At 45.8% G+C, this 23,781-nt stretch overlaps 1 protein-coding gene and 1 long non-coding RNA gene across 8 annotated transcripts; one reads left to right on the forward strand and one right to left on the reverse strand.

Moving 5' to 3' along the window:
* The first annotated feature begins 220 nt into the window (after positions 1-220).
* SLC39A13 (solute carrier family 39 member 13) lies at positions 221-21,677 on the forward strand. 7 transcript variants are annotated; one of them, XM_035327616.1, is made up of 11 exons: positions 221-843; positions 5,529-5,587; positions 6,989-7,288; positions 7,723-7,836; positions 9,523-9,644; positions 10,921-11,073; positions 16,331-16,420; positions 16,768-16,818; positions 17,031-17,163; positions 17,278-17,377; positions 18,874-21,677. In XM_035327616.1, exons 3-11 carry the CDS (start codon positions 7,021-7,023, stop codon positions 18,947-18,949), a joined length of 1,107 nt encoding a protein of 368 aa, XP_035183507.1. In that variant the 5' UTR covers positions 221-843; positions 5,529-5,587; positions 6,989-7,020; the 3' UTR covers positions 18,950-21,677. The 7 variants fall into 7 exon arrangements, with proteins under 7 accessions (XP_035183507.1, XP_035183512.1, XP_035183514.1 ...); XM_035327620.1 differs by lacking the exon at positions 221-843 and adding an exon at positions 1,383-1,441; XM_035327619.1 differs by lacking the exon at positions 221-843 and adding an exon at positions 2,232-2,340.
* On the reverse strand, positions 20,922-23,775 carry LOC118167818. The gene is made up of 2 exons (XR_004751258.1): positions 23,562-23,775; positions 20,922-22,918 (listed from the first exon to the last, which is right to left on the reverse strand). It is a non-coding gene; the product is annotated as an uncharacterized LOC118167818 (long non-coding RNA).
* Positions 23,776-23,781: the final 6 nt, after the last annotated feature.

Raw genomic sequence — 23,781 nt, forward strand, 5'->3', positions numbered from 1 at the left:
ACCTTTACTTTGGGACCCAGCCTGCTGGACTCTGACTGAGCCATACTGATCTCCAGACTGTTGCTGAAAATTCATTGCAGCTAAGAATTCAGCTACCCACGGGGAAAAATCTCCATTTGATGCAGCGTGGTACAGCGGCCACTTGATGGCATAAGCTACCGAGTGCACATTTCCTCCAGAATTCTCCCTGTTTGGCTTGCGGTGGGGTACAAATGGAAACTCAATGCCTTGGAGTGAAATCCTGCACCGCTGAAGTCAAAAGCAAACCCATTTACTTCACTGAGCCCGGGATACTGCTATTGATTCCGATAGTCCCAGGTGCTCAGTACAGCTTGGTTTACCCGAGGAAGTGCCTGCCTGTTGTAACTGCGATCATCACAGACAGGATCTGTCAGCGCAGGGAACTGCGCCACTGGGGACTGATGACAGTTACTCAGGCAATAGGAAGGCGGCCGTGGAACACAGGAACCATAAATCTTACAACTTCGGAACCGAAACTTGCTTTCAGAATTCAGCTCCCAACATCAACTTTCTGCTTCTGACTGAGAAGGATCGAACTTTTCTGAAACTGCCTTCGCAACGCGTCCCTGTCGGATTGTATTCCCTTTACGTGGCTGCAGAAAGAGCAGCCCAGCCAGCGCAGGCTACTGATGGCTGACTGAATTCCAAACTCCTGCTCCGCGGCGTGACATTGGAGTGATGTAATGAGACCGGGGTGAGACTGCAGACAGGAGGAACGTCAGCATCAGCAGCGTCTCCTAGGGGAACGGGGTTTGTTCTGGAAACTGGAGTGAGAAGGGAGTTCTGTGTCACGGGGGAAATGGTGAGAGATGGAACCGAAAGGTATGCTAGTGTATTTTGGAAAGTGAATTGGAAACTATAGCTCTGAGCTAGTTCAGCGTGTATAAAAGTAAATCTTTGTTCTCTGCTGACCTAGTTTTTTGAGCACATGAAGTTCTGCAAACCTCAGGAAGAACCGTGGATATTCTTCACCATTAACAGTCAGGGTTACACTGTCAGAGCTCTGGTGTCACCAAAGCGCCTTCAGGAAGGCTGTAACACATCCACCTGCTCCAGAAACCTGTATAGCGGCAGGTACTTGTAAAAGTTACTTCATCTTTTTAAAAACTTGCGAGGGCGAGCCCTAGAGAGGGCTTTTACCCGTGACGACAGGGGACTTACAGCCCCCTGCCTGCCCCCAGGCCCCTCCTCGGCAGACGGGTCCCCGCAGGAAGCGGGCCCGACGCCGGCCCCCCGCTGGCGGCGGCCGGAAGCGTGCGCGGCGCTGGCGGCGGCGCTGGGTCCGCGGCTGGTGCCGAGGAGGCCGGGACCGACGTGGCCGGCCGGGGGAGGCGGGGACTGGGGGCGGCCGGGCGGGGCGGGCCGGCGCCGAGCTGCGGCTGGATGGCAGCGGCGGCACGGGGCGCGGCGGCGGCGCACGGTAAGGGCGGGAGGCGCCGAGGGGGCCGGCGGGGGGCCGGGGTCGGAGCTGGGGAGCGGGGTCCGCGCCGCCATTTCGCCGAGCCTCGCTGCGCCGGGCCCGCCGAGGGGACGAGGCGCGGAAAGTTGGCGAAGTAACTCCGGCCGCTCGGCCCCCCCCCGGAGCTGCGGCGGAGCCGGGCCCGGGGGCAGCCCCGAGCGGGGGCGTGAGCTCCCGGCGAGCCGGCGGCGGGTGGGATGGGGACGGAGTCGGTGCTTCAGCTGCCTGCCGCGCCTGTGGGACGAGGTGAGGGCAGAGCCGTGCCGGGCGCCCCCCCTGCCGTGCTCTGCCGTGCCCCGCCGCGATTAACCCCGTGCGGCTCCAGCTGCACACGCTGCGATGTGCCCGGTCTGCAGAAACGGGAGTCTCTGCGTGGAGTGATTCAGTAGGAGAGGAATGGGGAAGAGGGGAAGGGTCCCAGCGGAGCGGTGGGTTCGCTGCAGGCAGGCTGCGATTTGCGACGGAGAGCAGAGCGAGCCCTGGGAGCCTGCAGGCCTGCTGTGCCTCCACCGGGGTCAGGGCTTCCAGGAGGAATTCAGAGCTCTCCACGGGGCTAACGGAGGGAGGCGGCTTGTGGAGAATTTTTTTGGCTGAAAATAATGCTTCCTCCCTGGAAAATAACTTTTTTTTTTTTTTTTTTTTTTTTCCATGCAATACTCTTTTGCAACTCTAAGGCCAAGCAACTGGCTTCCAGGGAAAACAGTTGTTTAAAACAGTTGTTTATAACAGTTGTTATAAAGGTCTTTTTTTTCCTTCTCTCAACAACATCTGAAATGTCATTGTGTGGCAGCGAGCAATTGTGCTGAGACAGAGCTGAAGCTGTGTGGTCTGAAAAGGCAAAGTGTCCAGGAAGGGAGGAGGTGGGTCCCTGCAGGAATCTTTATCGTGTAAATATTTTATTTTCTGTTTTCTAGCAGGTTTTTGCCTTGGAATTTTAAGTTTTGACTGTTTTCTCAGGCACTGCTAGCCACAGACCGGCACAGTGAGGTAGGGGAGGCTGTGGGAGCCTCCCAGGAGGAGGGCATATGCTCTTCCCACTTGGTGTTCGGTCTCCCCCTTCTTCCCACTAAGGGGTGTGTAAATGGCAAATTTTTGTGTTTGTTCCTCCTGAGCTGGGAAGACCTTGCTGTTACTGTTCTGACTGTTCATAATCCCAGTCAGAGCAGACCTGACTTGAATGCTCTGCTCCGGGACCTGCTGGTGGTACTGGTGAGCAGGTTCTGATCCCGGCACGGCCGGGAGGTGTGATACCTAAGGATGTCTTTGTCAAAACCAATGAGTAAATGATGTAATGGTGATTTTTGTCTTATGCATGTTCTTAAGTATATATACCTTTCTTGAGAAAAAGCACATCTCTTGTAAACATGGTTATGCTTCTGCCTCATAGTGGCAGTGGATCTCTCTGAGAACATGGAACTTCTTTCTTCAGAAATTTCTCTATAGGGTTGCTAAAACAGATGCTGATGTCTAAAATTAGGGGTAGGTAAAGACATCTTCTATCCTCTGAAACTGTAGTGGCAGGGTATCATTTTCTCTCTTGAGCTTTTTTTATCCTAGGACTACATTCTGATTGCTCCCTTCCTTCCTCTTAAAAAATTGTCTCGGGAGTAGCCAGTTTTATTTCAGAGACTTGAAGTAAACTTAACGTTTCATAAAGAGCATGTAGCAACGCGATAGAAAAGCAAAGGGGTTATGGAATAAAACCTGCATTTTTTTAGAGCAAGTGGTTATGATATAAAGTGGTTATGATAACATTGTGAAGAAGCATATGCAGGAAGTGTGTTCTAAATAATTAGCTGAGCACCAAAATCAGTGCATGTATTTCCTGGATGATGCACCAAGTTCCTCACAGATGTTTTATTTACATCAGGAATTAATTGCCTGAGATTTGGGGCTGTTTGTGAGCCCTGAGGTAATGATGGTCAGCCAGCACGGGGTGAAGAAATGTACTGTTTTTCCCTGGTGTGATTAACAAGAAAAAAAAAATCTGTCAACCTCAGAAGGTTGACTGACACACAGCTGAGTTAGGGGAATTGGTTTTCTACGCATTGTGACTCTGTTGTTCACCAGCATCTCTTTTTGGAGGACCCTGGTCTCTTTTGTTGCTGGGAGAAGGAAATGAAGCCAGATATGCAGCCTGTTTTCAGAGCCCTGGACGTGTCCTTTGCGCTATGCACGACTGCCTCTATCCAGGATTTTGGTCACTCAGTCTCAGAGACCCTTCCAGGTGTACTCTGGGGAAGACATGGGCTATGAGTGGGGAGAACTAGATGGAAGAGTTGGACCTGTTGCAGCAGTTGTGGTGACTTCTTTTCCAGACCGATTCCCAAAAGCTGTTAATTTTGTGGCAACCGTGGCACAGAAGGGACCAGTTTATGCCACATTCCATCACTGCCAAGCTGCAGGAGAGCAGTTGTTTTGCTATTTGTATTCCTTGCATCTTCATACACATATGGTGGTTTATTAATCCTGATGGGTTTTGCTGGAATGGCTTCACCCCTCACGAATAAGCTGTTCTCAGTCATTTCAAGGTCTAATCCAAGCATCAGCCCTGTGCCTGTTCACTTCCGTGGTGGAGAATGGGTACTTGGAGTGCTGTGAGGTGAAAATGTCCCTTGCTTCTGCCACTCAACCTTCTGTATTCTCTGTGCTGATAATAACGGGCAGCTGAAGAGCTGCTGCTTTCAGTAGGGTCCTGCCAGTAGAGCAAGGGTCTGGGGCATAGGGCAGGGAGGGACTTCAAGGTGGGATCTAGTCATTGCAGTGAACAAGCATCTGGAAAAGGAGCTTACTCTTTTTTTTTTTTTCCTGTTTCTGCATCATAGGTAACCAGTCTATCACCATTTTGGCACTATTTAACCTAGTTTCTTCATATCCAAGTTGAATTGTGTTTATTACTTGAGCTGATTCCACCATGTGGAAGACTTGAGCACTTTCCCCCTTGTGACTTCTGATGTATGCAGACTGTTCTGTTCCCTTGAATGTTATCTTTTCTAGACTAAACACACCCAGGTCCTTCAGTCTTTTCTTCCAGGTTGTACTTCCAAAGCTCCTATTTTTGTTTCTGTCCACTGGAATGTCTCTTATTTTTACGTCTGTTTTATAAAGTACAGTGTGTGAGGTGGGTACGGTCTTTTGGCTGAAGTTTCATTTGTGGGGAGTAGAATGGAGTCACTACCTCCGTGTCACACAATGTAGCTAGTCCTGGGATGTCATTTGCCTGCTTAGTGGCGGGCTTGTGTTGCTGGCTCAGATTTATTTTCTGAATCAATGTAATCATGTATGCCTTTTTTTTTTTCCTGCTGGCACATTAAGAGTTACTATTTTGTCATATCCATTTGATTTCTTTCATTAGTCTGCCGTTTTGTGTTCATCTTTGCTGAGATTGGTTTGACAGTATGCTATAGGTAGGTCTAGGGTTCTCACAGCCAGATCATAACGCTGCAGTAAGATGCCACAAAAACCTGAGCTGGCTTAAAATTGGGACGTTAAAAGATTTTTGTCTTATCCAGAAACAAGTGATGGGTTTTGTATGGGTCAATAGTTTACATTCTAACAGATGTTATCTTTCCACAAGAAGTTTTAGTGGTTCTTTTGCAGCCAGCCAAGCTAGCATCTTCAATGGTTCCTTCTTGCATCCTTCCTACTCCTGACGTCTGTGGTTACTGTGCTTGGAGCTCCGTGTCCTCCTTCACAGGTTCTGTGGGACCCTGTTCTTTACTGTTCTCCTTGGTTGCTCACTGCAGCTGGGCCTTCCTCCAACAGTGATCTAGTTCAGGGACCAAAACTGGAAAAGCTGCTGGGGGATAAAAAGTCTCTGCTGATTTGTTCTGAACCCGCTCACTCATGGAGGCGGGTGTGAGCATGGGAAGGAGAGGCTGAAGGAGAGGATGGGGAGACAAGGGTCAAGGTTGTCCTTTTCTGCTGCAGTGAGCCCGTAGATCGGTTCCAATACCGTGATTTTTTTTTTTTCTTGACAATTTCAGGCCCCTTTCTGTTTGGCTGTTATTTAATACTTTGCTGTCTTTATCACTTTCTTATCTTATAGGTAAATGCAAACTGATCACTTAAATTCATCAAGAACCTTTCAGAGGATTGAAGTTACCGGTCAGTAACTTCTTCAGTCACACCCCCCTTTTATTTTTTTTCTTTTTGTGAAGGTAGATGAGGCATGATGCTTGTTGAGCCTTCTGTGGCCTTCCCATATTCCTGTAAATTTCAAAGATGCTTCAGATTACTGTAACTGGTTTCTTAAATGCTTTCAGGTGAATGCCAATATTCCTCTCAATCTGCAGCTGCCTTGCAATTGTTATGCCATTCTTTTCTAACCCACTCTGTTCTCCTGTTTCCAAATTAGTTTTGCTTGCCACGTTTCACTCCTCCTTCGGGAAACTGAAGGAGGCATTTGTACTTCAGCCTTTGTGTCATTTGCTTTCCTTTCCTATTTGCCAGTGAGTATGTAATTATCTTTATTTTCCACTTCTAACATGCCCTTTTTCTCTCTAGTTCTCTTTCGACTGAAGAATTCTTAGTAACAGCTGTGCTGCCTTTGACTAAGAGTCCATCTAACCCAGCAGACTTGTAGGAAGGAGTAAAAATAGCACAAGCATATATGATATTTTCCACCTACTCTTTCGATCTGCAGCTCCTTTCAGATAAGGGAATTTCCAGCATCTAACACGAGCTGTCTAACCCTGAACAATCAGTAGATATATTTTCCTAGTGTCTAGTCTGTCTGTTGTTGAATCCATGTAAAATTTTGCATTGTTTTTGGAGAAATGCCGCCACACAAGTTACCAGCTGGTGTCACGTTTGTTTTCATTTTGAAGCCGACCATCCCTGGCTTCACGTGATGGCTGTTAGTACTTAGATTTGTAGACACAGTGAATAATCTATCCCTGTTTATGCTGTTTACACCAATCATGACTTTATGGACCTCTATTATGTTCCCTTTCCCTCTTAGTTGCCTGTCTTGCATCCTGATTTGTTAGATTTTACTCCATATCTTCAGTTATCTTTCCTACCCAGTATTCCCACAACCACGTGTTTCTTGGGTTTTGCAATTCTGACATACCAATTTCACAATAAAAAGTACCAGAGAGGGCTCTTAGAGCAGCTTGCTGAAAAGGCAGAGAGAAGACTAATCCTGGTAACATCTCTGGCCAAGACCTTTTTCTAGAGCCTTGGGAAACTGAAGGGCAAGGACAAGGCTACCTGTGGGTCCTGGGCCTGGGGAGTCCTTGTCCAGCCCGCTGGAGGGGAGATTCTGGAAGGAAGACTGGTTCACAAGGTGTTTCATGCACAGTTTCACATACCTGATGATCAACAGTGTCCTTTAGTATTGTGTTGAAATTGGGGAGAGTTTGAGATGCTTCCTTTTGGGGGGAAGGGGGATACCCACCTGCAGTGAGATGCTGAGGGATGGAATGGTGTGACCAAGGCCTTTTCTCCTGGGTGGTAGGGAAGAGCCTCTAGCATGCTCTCAGAACTGTTCTCTATTCTTTTCAGAGATCGGCCAGCCTGGCTGAGACCACTTAGCGATGACAAAACAAAAGCTTCTGCTTGATGGGACATTCTCCTTGTTTCTGATCGTGGCCTGTGAAGCTCAGCAGCTCCCGAGGAGTCATGCTGCTGCCAGTTCTGGCCCTTTGTGCGAGAAGGAAGCAGAGTCCTGGGGAAACCTGTTCAGCAGTGAGCGGCTGGATGCATGGGTCTGTTCCCTCATCGGCTCGTTCATGGTGGGGCTGAGTGGGGTCTTCCCCTTGCTCGTGATCCCCTTTGAGACAGGAGCCGCCCTGCGGTCAGAAGGTAAGCCTGCTACCTGCGTTAGCCTTTCTGAAGACAGAGGTCCTTGGCTGTGTCTGTGATGAATGGGATCTTGTATCATCCCAGTGTCACAGCAGTACTGTCCTCTAGAGCAGGCATTCCATTTGCTTTAGGCCATACCTGTCAATTTGATGGGGGAATCCTCTAACAAATGCGAGTCCTGGATGGAACTTGTACAGAATATCATTTGTTGTACACCCTGGGGAGCTGCTTGGTCCAGGACCCTCCCACACACAGCTGTCCCAGCCTTGCAGTACAAGGGCTTCTTTTTGCACTCCAGCTATTTCTTCCATGCTCTCTCCTTTGAAAGCTTGGTTTGCAGATGCTTCTAATTTAGGTCTGTTTGTGCAAAAGCTCAGCTGGAGATGTTTTGGCTTCAAGCTGAGTTATAATCAGGTTTTTGTTTCCTTTTTTAGCTGGATCACGTCGTTTGAAGCAGTTGTTGAGCTTTGCAATTGGTGGACTACTGGGGAATGTGTTTCTGCACCTGCTTCCCGAAGCCTGGGCCTACACGTGCAGTGCAACAACAGGTATGAAAGCCTTATATGCATAGAAGCAGCTCATGCTGTGCCTACTGCTACATTTTTTTTTGAGTCCGTTCCATCCCAAAAACACAAAATCTGCCAGACTGTCAGCCCTGGCCCAAAAACTGGTCTAGGCTGTTGCTCTGCTTTGAACAATGTGTGAAAGCAAATGCTTAGGGAAAAGTATATGAAAAATAAAAAAGTAATAATTTCTCGTTGTACTCCAAAGTTTTCAAGATTGGAAATTTCCTGAGATGAGCACGATTTCTTTGTTTAGTAACTTCTAACAGGTTTCTTGTCTATCAACTTTTCCTGCCTTGCTTTGGACTCTTATAAATCTCTGATTTTCTTTTGCCGTTTCCCTAAGGAAAGGGAATGCTTCTTTAACCTGATGGAAAGCTATGAATCTGTGTGTGGTTGGGTACATGAACATGTCTGTTATCTCAGGTGGGGGTTTCTGCCCTATCATGTGCATCTTGCCTGTAAATCTATCCCTATCACAGTGCTTATCCTAGAGCCTTTTTCTTGGAACTAACTGGGATCCCTCCACCGTTGGAGCCCAGATGTGTTCTCCTCTCAATCTTTGTTCAAGGAGAAGTCACGGAAACATGATTGTCCCTAGAGACATTGACTAAGATGGTGTCTGGGGTGGTGGGGAGGGAAACAAATACAGGTGACAGAAACCTGCGTTTGTCAGCAAACTAAACACTGTTGGGATGCAGCTTGTGGTATTGGTGTGTATCCTTCACCCCTCTGATGGCCAGACTTGTTGAAACCCGCAGCAGTTGTATCTTTCTGCTTTGGGAAACTGATGTGAGAAGGCAAGTGCTGCTGCATCCCACCTGTTGAGAAGCTAAGGAATTCTTTCATTGCTAAAAATGAAAGAGCAGTGAAAAGGATGCTGTAGGTTTCCCAGACTTCCTTATAGCCACCTTCTGGGATTTCAAATGCTCCACAGCTCTACTGATCCTGTGGTTCTCTTCCTTTTCATGGCTCTGGTACTGGTAGCAGAACCTACTACCTGCTGTCCTTTTTTCCCCTCTTCCTACGGTGGTTCCCTAATGACTCTCTCTTCCTGCTCTAGCTTGTTTGTTTCTTACGTTGTCCTGAAGCATAAAGGTTTCCATTACCCATATATGCCCCACTGCAGAATCGTTCTGTTCTTCCACTGCCACCTCCATTTCTGCAGTCAGGCTGAAAGGATATTATCTCACAAGCTTGGATGTAATTAAAAAGAAAGTTTATAGCTTTGGGCTTAATAACTTGCCCAGGTGTGGCAGAAAGGGGAAGATGAGTTTGTAGCTCCACTAATGTCAGATTTCATGTTGGGTCTTGCTTCTCAGTAGATAGAGCTGCAGGATTTTTATTGAAGTAATGTTCACGTGCCTCTGGGGCACTGGGAAGTTCCCAGTGTTGTCAAGAAACGTTCTGGATTGCACTGTTGAAGTAAAAGGGGTGGGGGCTCTCACACCAAGTCTCTCGAAATTAGGACACCTTTAGATCAACAATGAGCAGATTAACTTAATTTTCTGTGAGATAGGGTTGCTCTCTACTCCTTTGCAGGAGGTGTTTCTGTTCTTCTGTGTTTTTGTGTTGGGACTGGTGGTTAAACTATCTGGGGCAGGTGGGGTTCCCACGTGGGAAGACACTGTTCTTGGAAGTGACATGATGTTTTTTTCTGTTGTCCCTTAGGAGAAGGGCAGAGCTTTCAGCAGCAGAAGCTTCTGGGTCTCTGGGTGATTATTGGTTTCCTGACCTTCCTGACGCTAGAGAAGATTTTCCTAGAGAAAGAAGAGAAGGAGTGCCCTGGTGTGGTAAGTGAGTAGCCAGAGGGGAGGGAGCGCTGTTGTGTTCAGATGGTGAGTCAGGCACATAAGCACTGTATTAAACACCTCATCTGCCCTATCTGGCAGGCTCAGCAAAGGATCCTGGAGCTGTGAGTAGCTTATCAAAGGCCTTTGGGAGCTTTTTGCCACTTTGACACATGGTTCTAGAATGTGTTCCATCTACAGGCTTTGTGTAATTTCAGCTGAGGTTTCTCGCCTCTGGGCTGGTTTTGTTCTTGATGTGGTTTGTGTGGAAAAAAAAGAGCTCCCCTTCTATATGGCCTGGGAGCTGGAGTGCTCTGCAGTTGAGACTACCTCAGATAACCTTTGAGGGATGACACTTTGCTGACACATGCTCTACTGAGTAATCTGGACTCATTCTCCTTCTGCGTCCTCAGTCAGGGCAAAGACCAGCATTCTTTGGAAGACATTCCTTGCTGTCCACTTCTCCTGGGTGTGATCTGAACCAGGCGCTTGTTCCACGGAGCTGCTAATGTGGTAGTCAGGGTTTATAGTTGGCCAGGTCGTGCTATGCAGTGGTTCAGAAAAGAGTCACCCAGCAGCAAAGAAGCAACACTGACAAAACAGGAACCAGGAGGTAACACCAAGACAGGGGATAGTGGCTAGTCCAAAACCATCAGCCTGGTTCCTAGCAGCACCTCTCCTATAGGCTGTTCAGTACTTTCTGTGCCGTGCCTTTTGAGAGAGAAAAGAGCAGGTCAGGAACTGGGTAAGCAATTAGCTATTGTTTTGACTCAAGACTAAATTGTAAAGAACTTCAGCTCATATATAGAGACTGAAGTCTGAGATGAGCAATTTATTTGGAAGCTGAAAATCACAGCTATAGAATAACTCTGGGATTCAGTTATCCTGATGCACTGGGGAGAACAAGACTCTTTCTCTTCACCCCCAGCCCAGATGGAATTGAATTTCTCTGGGCAGTAGCTGCCAGTAGGACTGACAGATTGAGTCCCTTGTCTTCCTAGTGGAACCTTGCTCATGTCAAAGGGGCCTGACTCTGATTCCCTGTATATCTTCCTATTTTCATTCTCTTGATGCTTGGAGAATTCATTGCTCTTGTGCAGGTGTGACAAGGTGTGACACTCTCTGAAGTCTGTCTTGTTTCTGATTGTTGTCGTGGTTAGATTTGGGTACCAAAGCTACTGATTTGAGTTGCAAGAATGAAACTATTAAGGCTGAATCTAGATTCGTGCTCTGCGTTGAGGATAAAAAGGCAGTGACAAGTTGTTTTCTGCTAATTTAGGGCTGTGATTACAAAGCGCCAGCTGGAAAGATTCCCAATGGAAGTGGCTACCCCCTGTCAAAGGTATCGGGCAGATCCCAAAGAGAGGAAACAGGTTCAACTCAGTGTAACGGCTCCACTCCGCAGTCGTGTCCAACAGACAACAGAATCAAGGTAAGAGACCCACAAGCAGCCCTTTTCTAGGTGATTCGCATCCTTGTTTTCCAGGCAAAGATCTTTCAGTCAGGAGGGTGAGTTGTCTGTAGAGAGAACTGTGCCTGAGCGGGGGACTCAGTGTTTGAGTGAGTTACACTTGAATTTTGCTCTGTCAGAGTCACAGCAGGAAGGAAATCAGATACTCATTGGGAGAAATCTGCACTGCAGCTTATGCAAAAGAGACTAAATCACTACTGGGCATAAGCCTGGGGATGGGTGTTTTGACTGAATCCCGAGACCAAAGTACAGTACTTTTCAATTTACCCTATTATCTTATACTCAATATATTTTTATTTGCTTAACTTTTTGAGTAATGACTTTATTGTTTCTCCACTGCCTACATTGTATTAATTGTGAACGGCATATTTCCTTTTAAGGCACCTTTTGGATGTATTTTGACAGTTGAAGCTGTAAAACTTAAATTCAGGTTTGTTTTTTTTGAGTAGCAGCCATCTGCTGCCCAAAAGAGCCTCCTTTCCACTTCTGCCTCCAAACCTGCATTTCTCATCACTTCATTTGCACTGGACCTCATCTGACCCCTACAGTGAGCCTATTCAGGAAGCTAAGCAGGCAAAGATTTTTTTGATGATGATGATGATTTTTCCGTGTAGGTTTCTTTCCTAATTTATCATCTTAAATCAGCTTCCCTTGTAAACCTGTAGTGCTGGGATAAGGGAGAGCAATCAGCGAGCTCACAGGACTGGAAGTGGAGGACAGAACAGGAGGACTGTAGCCCCTGCCCAGTGCTAACCTTTAGATTGGCTTTGCTTTTGCTCTTGTTACTATCTTTGCACTGTGGGAAACCCTGCCTGGGTGACCATTACATGCAAGAGAGTAAAAGATCACTTTGACCAAGGAGGACCTATAATTTGAGTTTGAAAGCACTTAAAAATATGAAAGATTTGTGGGAGAGTGGCTATGAACAGAAAGTGTGGTTACGCAAACTAGCCCAAACCTGGACATGCGGTCAGTCAGAGGCTCTTCACTCTTTCTATTTTAAAGTTGTTTTGCTGTAACCTTGTAGCTATTACTATACAATGTGAAAGAGGTGTTGAGATCACTGGGTGGTTTTGATACCTTCATGTTCACGTAATCTGTACAGAACACTATGACAAAGTACAAGGTGCTGCATTGGTGGTTCTGGAGCTGATAGCACTGAAGAAGTCAGTATTACTGCGTTATGAAACATTGTGCGTTTATTTCAGAAAGTTTTATACAAGGAACTGTGGACTTCGAGGATGGTTAGTCCTCCAACGATTTCAAGTAGTAATGGAACACTGACAGGGGATGCAATTCCTCAGTGCCTTGTTCCAATGTAAAAAATAATCATGTAATTATTGCTAATTGATACGGTATTATTGAAGATAAACTTTGTCAACTAGACATTTTTCCTGGCCTCTATTCAGTCATAAGATTGCTTGGTAATGATACTGGCAGCTTTCTCCCAAATTCTAATAAAACTGGTACTGCATGAAATGAACCTTACTAATATAAAAAAGTCTGTTATACTATATTATAAACAGGGACTGGATTAATGCAGCCCCCCTCAAATCTGTTCATTACTGGTTTATGGTTTTTGTAATTGATTGTTCGAAAAAAAAACAAAACATCTTTACATTTGCAGATACTACTGTTACTTAAATGTCATGTTGTGACTGCGTGAGGTCGGTGACATTTGCTAAACTGAGTAATTTGATCAAAAGGGATGAAATTTTAACATGTTTTGATAGAAGCGAATATCAAGTAATAGATTAAGAAAGAATACAGATCACACTTATAAGATAGGGAGAGATTCCGGGAAGTCAATGCCTTGGAGAAAGATGTGAGAATCATAGTAGGAAAATGGTTGACTACACTCTTCCGTTATGATGCTATAGTCAGGAGGGTGACCGAGTGAGTAGGAAATAGTATGTAAGACCAAAAGGAAGCGTTCCTTTCCATTTAGCAGTAGACCTGACTATTTGGCTTATTCTGTAGTATTCATGATAGGCAAAATAGTATCGATAAATGGCAAAGTGGTCAGAAAAGAGCTGAAATAATTACTTCAGGTTTGCAGTACATGGCTTTTTCTTAAGTGTTTTTTTTTTTTTTCAGCTTTTAGCTCTATAGATGTGGTGAATCAGGGGTGACTTTAAAGTATATGAATACCCATGCGAGAGGCGTGACTGTGTAAAGCTTTATAGAAATAAATAGAAGCAGATTAGAAATAGAAGACAGCTCTGTAATGGAGGGTAACTTGCCAGTGGGACAACTTACCTAGAGACATAGTAGATTCTTTGTCACTTGTGGGCTTTCAGCTTTTTTTCTACAAAGCACACTATCGCTTAAGAAACAATGGGCTTTACCAAGAAACTGGAAGTTTCTGTTTCAGTTGTGTTATATAGAAGGTCGTTGCTGACCACGGAGTTCTCTTCTAGCTTTAAAATCCTAACATGTCTATTTAGTCTTGCAGACTGTTATGAATACGCCTGAAATAGAAACTCAGGAGTTAATGTATGTAATTTTAACTTCCACCTTCTGGGCATTTAATCTGAAGATTTATTACCCTTTTTGGTAGGGGGTAGATTACCAAAATTATCAAGATATTTCTACCTTGTTTCCTTAGAAAACAACATAAGCAGTCATTCCATCTGCCTGTCCATCTGTTCTGCCCTTCATTTTTCAATAACTTTTGAACCCATAATTAATTTTACTAGAGTTTCAGAGAGGGTAGAAATCCAAAGGGTAATCAGATTTCTGCAAGATCCATAAAAATCAGCATGGCAGGAGAGGAGGAATGCAGACTAATGTCCTGTTGAAAAACTCTGGCAGAACGTAGATGTTGCATGCTGCCTGGCAGCTCTGCCTGGTTGGAAGATCAGCAGGTAAGTCTCACTGGCCTTGTCTGGTGGAGAAGTGGCTGTCACGGACTGCACTGGGGGGGGAGAAGGAACATGCAAAGAAAATGTTGCTGAAAGTGTGCAAGGTAGGAGCCTACAAAGAAAAGAGAAATCTATAGCAAAGACTTCTTTGGTTCTCCTATGCGCTTAGTAACAGTTGTGGCTTTTTTTTGTTTTATTTTCCAAAAAAATTGAAAGATACTACTTAAAAAGAGATGTCACTCTTCAAGGCCTCAATGATTAGTCAGCTGCAATCAGTCATCCTTGCTCCATGCCTATTAGAATTTACACTCTTTGGCTGCTGCTCTAACAACTTGTCCTAGCTTAAACACTGCAAGTGGGAGGCATCCTTTGCACCCAAACAGATTGGTTCTGCCCTGCATTGCAGCCTTTATTCCTTCATCAAGTAAAATCTTTGTAGAGTACCGTTTCCTTACTCATTCTTTTTTTTTCCCCATGGCATGGGGGTCCTTGCTGATTTGTAGAAGTATGTTTTATTGCACAGTGACATTAATTCTGAAGCATGAACATAAACACTTCATCTCGCTGTGCTCTTTATGAGCGACGAGAACATCCTATTAGGTATTCACAGAATGTAAATGTCAGAGGCTCATAACTGTCAAATCAACCCAATTTATTTCTGAACACTCCGAGGCTTTGCTTCTTTCAGTGACAGCTTTTGCCCAAGCCACTGACAAGAAAAAGTCATAATGTTTTAATCATGAAGTCTATTTTTTCCCTATACAGCGGTATGGGAGATCATTTTAATATAAAACTTATTGAATAATTATTACTAGCCTGTGGGGAAAATGCAATCACATAAAATCCCAATATGAAAAGGAGAAATTTTAGACAGTCACATCTGACTGAAAATAAAGAATGAGAAGTAAAACTGCTGTGTTCATGGGCCTGTATGCACGCATTGCTTTGTGTTTCTCCTTCTTGCCAAAACGTGCAGGGAACTTCTGCATCCATTGTGGAGATGTTGCTTAGATTGTTCCTTAAACATGATACTTAGTCTTTGCTTAATTCCTTATTTTCATATTTAACTATGTCTGCACTGTGAAAAGTTTAAAACCTGTGAAGATGTTTGGAGGTTGTGCAGTGGAAAGTAACCTGCAGAAAGTAAATGCTTTTGAGAGAGATACCTGACAGAAAGCTCCATCTGAGCTGTGGTGTACAGATGGCAGGAAGAAGAGATTCCCCAAGGAAAGTTTGATAGAAAAAGGGAAGAGGAGAAGACTGGAAAGGGCCTGTGAAACCCATTTGCACACGTGTTCTTTCCAGCTAAACTTTGGCTTACCTGATGGTAAAGTAAGAAGTTAATGCCTTGTTTTCTATGTGGTCCCACCTTTGCACTCCCTGGGTGCTGCCCTGTATCTGCAGGTAATGTATGCCCCCAGTTCTTGCTGTCCGGAGACAGCCTGATGCAGTAGCTAACTCCTGGATTGATGATAATTTACACTGCAGTGAACTGCAGTGGCCCAGGACCTACACGTGGTAGTTTTTTGTTAAATCTGATGAGAAACCAAGAAAACAACCTCTGAGCAAATGATATGGTGTGGTACCCTCATAAATCATTTTGGGTCAGTCAAGTACACAATCTTTTCTGGACAGGAACATAGCATGATAGGGACATCTAACCTGGAGATGGAATTCTGAAGAAGGTAACTGGCATACACTTTTAATGTTCAGAAATCTGTTTGTCAGCACACAAGTGCACATACGTGCTATCCAGCCTTCTAGTAGGTGTTTTTTTGGTGACTGTCATCACTATCTTCTCTTTATTCTTTGTTAAGGGAAAGCAAACCCACATGCAGAAGTTTTTTTAGTGCAATGTTTCAAGATCTATATGGTTATAAAAAGCTGTTTCAGCAGCATTTGTTCTGTTGCATTGTTCTTGCCAGCTTTTGAAGAGGAGATATTTAACAGGTATTAAAATACATGGCTAGAAAACAAGGTCAGGTCATATTTGAAGCCAGTCACCTGTGTAAATTAGTGTTGCCCAGTATCAGCTCAATTTTGAATCAGATGTTCTGGTTTATTCTTTTTCCTTTTTCTGTCTGTATCTGGAGCTTCTTTGTTATTTGCCCTCTCTCTGTCTTTCTTCCAGTAAGATGTCTTTCCTAATCTCAGACAGTACTTGTCTACACTAAGCTGAATTTACTCTAAAACTGAACGGAGTATTTAATTTGTACTTGAGCCCTGACATACTTTAAGATTGTCCTGACCTTTGGATCATGGTTCTGTATAACCTATGCAAGAGCCATGTCTGGTGCTTCCTATTATTGTATGTCTCTTTCTTTATCAGTGGCTCTTTTTTTTTCTTTTTGCAGATTAGTGGATACCTCAATTTGCTGGCCAACACCATTGATAACTTCACACATGGCCTGGCAGTCGCAGCCAGCTTCCTGGTTAGCAGAAAGGTAAGGTTTCTGGCACCAGCTGTATACTGAAGTGGAGATGTCTGTTCCCCAAGTGTGATGCAACATGCAAGAAAACCAAAGATACGAGGAGTTCCCTCCTATTTTCTGGAAGTTTCTGAGAAAATTGAGACTATTAAAAAGTAATCCTGTCCTGACCCTCTGATTCCAAGCTTCTTCAAACCTGACACCTCAGTTTGCTCCATCTGCTGGCATTTTGGGAAGGGTTAGCTCATCTGCACTTTTAATAAGAACATTAACTTGGAGAAAGGGGCCATGATGTAATCCTGCAAGTCTCATTCTCCGATCTAGGGGACTGTTTCTTAACCACCTTTTTTCCTCTGCTGTAGGTTGGGTTTTTAACCACAATGGCCATTCTCCTGCACGAAATCCCACATGAGGTGAGAGGGCTTTGTATCTTGTGGGGGGTTTCAAGGGTGATTTATTGTGTGAATGAGAAGAGCTGAGTCCAGTTAATGCTTTCTTGTCCCTTTGAAAGCTCTCTGTGAGACTGGAAATACGGAAAGTTAAAAACAGTCCTGAAGCACTTGTTCCGTTAAGGGTGGCCTCTGACTGAGAATGTTCGTTAACTGTTGGCTCTTGATTTTCATAGGTTGGGGACTTTGCAATCCTACTTCGTGCTGGATTTGACCGCTGGAGTGCAGCCAAGATGCAGCTATCCACAGCTCTTGGGGGGATTTTAGGAGCCTGCTTTGCAATATGTGCTCAGTCACCGAAAGGAGCAGGTAAGGCTCCCTGGGACTTCAGTAGGAATGTGAGGAGCCCGCGGTCCCCCTGTGTACATCTTCTCTCCCATGGATTTGTCTCAGGAGTAATGAAAGCTTTCTGTGCTTGTGCAGGGGAGACAGTAGCCTGGATCCTCCCTTTCACTTCTGGAGGATTTCTGTATATTGCCTTGGTAAATGTTGTGCCTGATCTCCTGGAGGAAAAGAACCCGTGGTAAGTGCTCCCTCCTGTTGTGCTGCCGCCCTTCTTGCTGCCTGGGAGCAGGGCTGTGACAGTTCCCCATGCCTGTTCTGGGGGCACATGAATGCCAGCTTTCCAAATCCCATTAACAAGGCTGCTGTGCTAGCTATTGAGTTTATGGGACCACAAAGACCCTATAAAACATGAAAACCTTCAACTAGGTCAGTCTCAAAGATTGTGCTAGTGCAGTATGAAGCCCAAGCAGCTAGAGCAGGTTGCTCAGAAACGTGTCCAGTAAGATGACCCTTTCCATAGTCTTGTCTTCTCAGCTCTTGCACCTAGTGGCTTAGGGACTGTCTGAACCAGGGCCCCATACAGGCTTTTGTGTCTGATAACCACACATGTGAACGTATCTTTCACATGCTTCTCTCATCTCTCTTTGACCCTATCCGTTACTCTGGGCTTCCTGCAATCTCCCATAGTTTGACTGCATTGCATAGTTTGACAAAATGATGCTTTATATTATTTATTTTTAGCCTCTTGCTTAATAATTTTGTTTAGATGTCACTGTGTTGCTGTGTGAGTAGAAAATAAGTTTCTTTCTGTCACTCTGCATTTCATAGTTTGACTGTATCCCGCCTCAGTCGATCATCCCTTCTCTACACAGATATCTATATCCTGGTATACACATATATATAAAACCTTCCCCCATTTGTATTATTCTAGTTTCATGGAGCCTGACTGAGGCTCTGGCAGGTCCGGATCCAGCTGTATCACAGTAAAGGTCCTCTCAGATCTGCTGGCAGAGCTGCCCCTGAATGTTCTCACGTATTTCAGTTGTATTGACAGGTTAACTTCTGTAGTTTAAATAAGAGACTTTCACTCACCTAGTTCATTTTCACTGAAACGAATAAGGAAGTGCTCCAAAAACAAACAAACAAACAAACAAACAAAAACAGCTCCACATTTACCTCTGAGGAGGCAGGAACATTTGGTAGGAAAATGGTAATGACCAGCTGGGAGCTTGCTTCTGGTTTGATAATCTCTTGTGCTGGCCCAGCTGTTTGCAGAGGTAGCAGGTATATAGTCACTTTTAGCACCGTCTTAGGTTTATGCTTGATTGAAAAGTGGCAAAACTAACCAGCTTTTTTTTAACAAAAGAAATGTGGCTATTAGTTGAATGAGGTTCCTAATCCATCTTTGGACATGCTGCTGAAGTGCTGGTTCTCTTGTGAGTAAAAGGGCAGGAATATGCAGTTGGGTAGTTGCACAGCTGAATCAGCTTAAATTGGTTTTGAAACCTTACAGCCTTGCAGCTGAGTGGACCAAATGCATGTCAGTTTATAGGCAGCATTTTTGTTTGAGGTGCTGGGAACGAGGCTTCTGAGCTGTGTAATGGTGTCATACAACTGCTGTTTTTTCCTCATGATAGATTTGGAAGGGCAAAGAAAAAACCAGTCATGAGCCTGTACGTTGCTGCCTATTGGCATTGGTCTACACTCCTCCTAATTTTGCTGTTTCTTTCCCAGGAACTCCCTGCAGCAAGTTCTGCTCCTGTGTACAGGCATTACCGTCATGGTGCTACTCTCATTCACAACTGACTGACCTCTGCGCTGACTTCATGATGCCTCCCAGAGCCACGGCAGTGACTCTGAGCTGTTACAAAGCAATAAGGAACACTAATGTTATTTCCTATGTGTGTGCGTGCAGATCTGGCTGCTAGTGTGAGAAGCAGGTGAGAAAGAGGTCTGGGTGTGCAGGACTTCGTTCCCTGGCTCTCCTGTCCCTGTTCTGCTAAAATCCCACACATCAGGGCTTCTATTTTTTTATGGAGCAAAAGATACAGCGAGCAGAAACGAACTGAACAACTGCTCAACTGAGAATGGACAAAGTTTTATTTGGTTCATTCTGATGGAACTGTACCTCCCAAGCTCTTGTGTGAACACAACAGAGGCGATCCCTGTAGCTGGTGAAGAACGTCTATACCACTCTGAGGGCTGGAGACAGAACAGGGATGGCAAAACAACAGTAAAGCAACAGCTTTAGCCAGAACTCCCTATCCACGAGGAGTTACGGTGCTATGAAAACCTGCATTGCAGATAGAGGGGAAAGGCTCCTTTCCAACTTATCTCTGGCTTTTCATTGACATCACTTGTTCCTAAGGGTAGTATTAGCCTTGGCAGTTCACTTCTTTGGTCTGTTTAGTATTTACTTCTGTTGAAATCGAGCCAAGAACCTGGGGCACTTTTGGATAGGTCACTACAATTAAATGGCTCAGCTTGGAGATTACTTGCCTCAGCCCTTACCACTCCAACAGCCAGCACAGCCTGTTTGTTTTTCTGAAAAATGGTCAGTAAATGATTCTTCTGTTGCCAGACTATCAGCTCATCTACACGTGAAAGGAAAGCCACGTAGCTGCTATTTCTGACCTTCCTCTCCTCATAACCATCAGCTGAACATGGCCGAGCCTGCTCCTGAGACCCAATTCACCCACCGTCTGCTCACAAGTTTCCAAGCCCTCTTGAGAAGGAAGGATTAGCATGTCAGCCCTGCCTGGCACGTTACAGCAGTCCTAGACTGTCATGGCTCAGGTCAGTTTGGGCAGTGGTTGGACTCCATTCAGTACAGCCTGGTCAGCAGCATATAACCCCATGTTAGCTTTTCCTCTGTTCAATGCAGCATGTTTAAAGGCGTGCTGTAACCAAAGCTATAGATGGTAGCTTATTTCTGGTCGCCTTACCTCATGGTGGTTAGTCCGTTGGGGATGAATGGATGAGCAATAATACTGGGATTCCTTAAGGGAAGGGGTACAGCTGCAGGGAATACTGGAGGGAGGGTGAAATGGGAAGGGTGAAACTGCTGGTTAAAAATCCGTTTTTAAAAAATGGGTCTGGAAAAGCTGTGTGCTGAGCAAGGAGAGGAAAGGGTAGCGTTAAGCATGCTTTAAGAGTTTTCTGTTGTATGATATTTGGGGTAACATTTTTGGCAATTTTAGGTCAATAAAAATGAATGACATTTCTAGCACTTTGCCCAGACGGGCAAAGCAGACAGGGCTGACCAAGCCCTCATTCCACAGGGATGCTTTAGTGCCACAGAGACGTGCGCAATTGCTAGATTATCCATTCTGCAGAGCTTATCCTCGCTTTGCTTAAATGTGTTTAAAAGCTGGTCTAATTGAAATAGCAGAATCATTGGATACAAAACAGGTGCCACAATGTGAATTGCACCAATTCAGTTTTGTTTTTAAACAGCTTTTCTAAATGAGCACAGCTCTCCAGTCTTCACAAAGCCTTATCAAGAGGGCTTGTCCCCAGAGGGGGTAATTTGGGTCGGAGCAATGATGCAGGTATGCTGCCCGCAGCAGAGGCATTTACTTTCCTAAGAGATTCTTGAACTGTAGACACAGTTCTTTTCTTATGACAGCTCCTGTCCTACTTTTCAGGGAGAGCTGGAGAGCTCATGCTTGCAGCTTTCTCTGCCCAGGAACTGCTGTCTGAATTTTTTTCGTCTTTCCTTACCCCAGGCTCACACAGTAAGTAGTTTCACAGTGAGGGAGGCTTAGTACCTTTTTTTTTTTCTTAGGGGAGGAGGAGTGTTTTGGAAAACAAAGTAGCTTTCCTTTGTCAGCTTCTCCCTCTGTCATTCAGTTGTCAGAAAGTCTAAAGGTAGCATCCACTTTCCTGGAAGATTAATCTGATTAGCCTGCAGGGACTGGATGAATATATTAACCTCCCTAGTTCTAGCTTCGTTGTTCCCCCCTACCCTCCCTGGGGACTAAAGCTAGCTGGACCCTGTAGTAGGGCTTTGGAGGCTGAGTTTGTAAAGAGGTGCATGCAATTTCCCAAGATCTCTCTCAAAATGAGACTGGTGTTTAAGTTGAAGCATTGCCAGGTGGGTGCCCATGAGTTGGTGTTGTTGCATCAGCATTGACTCTTGCCAAGACTAAACTACAGTCAGGATTTTGTGCTCAGCGTTCAGGAATGTGAAGTGGATGACACTGAAGAAGGAATTTCTCAGTTGTTTTTCTTGGCTGATACCACAGGCCCAGAGAGTCTGCGGTTCTTGGGAAGACACCCTGTAGAGGGTATCCACGGGGCTTACAGGAGAGGCTGGCTTTCCACTACATGCAATGTCAGCCCTGGGGCTGAGGATGCAGAGCATTGGGAGGAAATGGAGCATCACTCCACCACATTTGTCACTTTTGGAAATGCAGAGAGATTAGTATTTTCTAAGCTCTATTTTTTCAGCTACTCTTATGCATTTTCCCACTTCATCTGTATTGGTCTGCTCTGCATGGAGACAATAGAGATGAAATAAATGGTTTTTCATTGTGGGTTTGCGTTTTTTGTTGTTGTTTTAATTGCTACTTTTCATTGAACTAAAATTACACATTCAATTCAAATTTCGTTGAATTACAGAACAATGTCTCTGGGTTAGTCTAGAGAATTCTGGAGCTTGACCCTCTTCTCTACTCCTCTGACTTTCACAATTGTAAGAAAAATTTCTAACCCAGTGTGCTGTACCTGCTGCCATGGCACCGTGGGCCAGGAATGCTGTGTAGTGATCACAATTCTTGATTGCCAGTCTGCGTTCCCTGAAAAGTATCGCCGGGTGAGTTACTCCTAGTTGAGCAGAGAGCTTGCATGATAACTGACTATCCAGAGTTTTGCAAACATGCTTTGGGATTAGTGATACCTTTTTTCATGTAAAAACTCAAAGCCTGTCTGGTAATTACATTCCTCAGCACTTATGGCTAAGCTGGTTACCTGACATATGGGAGAAAGGCATCAAATGTCATATATAGGAGGAGCCCAGAAGGGAATAAAGGGATTTTATTTACCCTTCAAAATCAGGTTCAAAGCAGGTCTTATCCCTTATCCCACTCTTCAGCTGAAAGATTTTCAGGCTATGAATGCTGAGTAGTAGTAAATGACTCTTGGTTCTTACAGACTTCTTTAAGAAGAAGGAAAAAGATAACCCAAGAGCTGGAAGAATGTAGACAGGTAGGTGATCAAAGGCATGATTTGATGGTACGGGGGCCTTGGTAGCAATGTAGCTTTTGTTATTTCTGTCCCCAGCTTCACCATGCTGCCCTCCTTGATTGTGTCTGTGGGGCTGTGCTCTGAGCCTCCCTCCCCCAACCATTTTTTCTTGAAAGTAATGTAAGTCAGCTGCCTCGTTCAGTGGTTCTTGCATGATTGCAGTAGGGCAGAGGGGAACAACACCTGGAACTGTTTAAGGGTGATGGTCTTGCCAGAGCCAGTCTTCTCAAACTGTAGTCTGAGGAACTGATGTGGAGAGTAGGGGGACATTATAGTATGGCAGATTTAGGAGACATGAATATTCTCATCTTTCCACAAGGGAGCTGTCATAAGTGAAGGATCTTGTGTTACGTAGAGCAGCGATTGTTTGAAGATTATTTTTCAGTCTTGATGTGGAAGACTTGTAATTTAGCTGGTATGTGTAAGAAAATTCTTTCAGCAGCAGCCCTGTCAGTTCCTTTCAATTTGTCTGCCTTCAAGGCACGAATGTGCAGCTGCGTGGATGGTAATCCCATCTGTCCAGTACACGCCGCTGAAGAGAAGCGTGCTGAAATGTGGCAAAAGCAAGCTTTATGCACGGTTGCTGTGCATTTCCACCAGGCATGGTTCTCTGGGGAGAAAAGCGGTGTCTGTCCTCAGCATGGTCCCTGGGAGTGGGGCTGGGGGGGGCAATTATGGGGTGCTGAGTGCAGCTGGGAGGGCCAGAGGTGGGGGCAGGACCAAAATCTCCTACAGGTGGGCAGTTGCTGCAGGCAATTTAAGTTATTTATATCAAGGTCAAGGATGTCAGAAAAGGGGACGTTAAATTTTGACTTGCTATAGCTGGAGACCAGCTTCGAAAAGGTGATGCCCTAAAATCTGCCTCTGGGGACGGAGAGCCGCAGCTGGAGGAGCGAGTCCCCCAGACCAGGCACGACCCAAGGGGCTTTGGTGCCCTTGGCAGCGCTGCGTTTAACCCAGGGCTTGGATTTCACCTGCTTCCCCTCGTGTAACACAGAGCGACGTTTTCAGCTCTCGAACCTCTATTTCCTACTACGTGCTAACGGAGGGCTGGGGAAAACACGGCCCTCGGATCCCCCCGCCTAGGCTGGGGGCCGTGTGGCGGCCAGCCTGAGGCGAGGAGCGGCCCGGCCCCGCCCCGCCCCGCCCCGCCCCGCCCCGCCCCCTCTCCTCACCTGGCGGCCGTTGCCGGGGCCGCGACCGTTACCCCGCGCGCGCAGCCCCCGTCGTGAGGCGAGCGGCTCCCGTGAGGCGAGCGGCCTCGGGCCGGGCCCGGGGGACGCTGGGGGCCGCCCCGGGAGCCGAGCCCGGCCCGGCGGCGCGGAGCGGGGTCCGCCGGCCCCGTTTCCCTTCCGGGGGCGTCGCGGCGGGCGGAGGCCCCCAGGCGGGCCGCAG

Source organism: Oxyura jamaicensis, chromosome 5 (genome assembly GCF_011077185.1).
Source record: "Oxyura jamaicensis isolate SHBP4307 breed ruddy duck chromosome 5, BPBGC_Ojam_1.0, whole genome shotgun sequence".
Lineage (NCBI taxonomy): Eukaryota > Metazoa > Chordata > Aves > Anseriformes > Anatidae > Oxyura > Oxyura jamaicensis.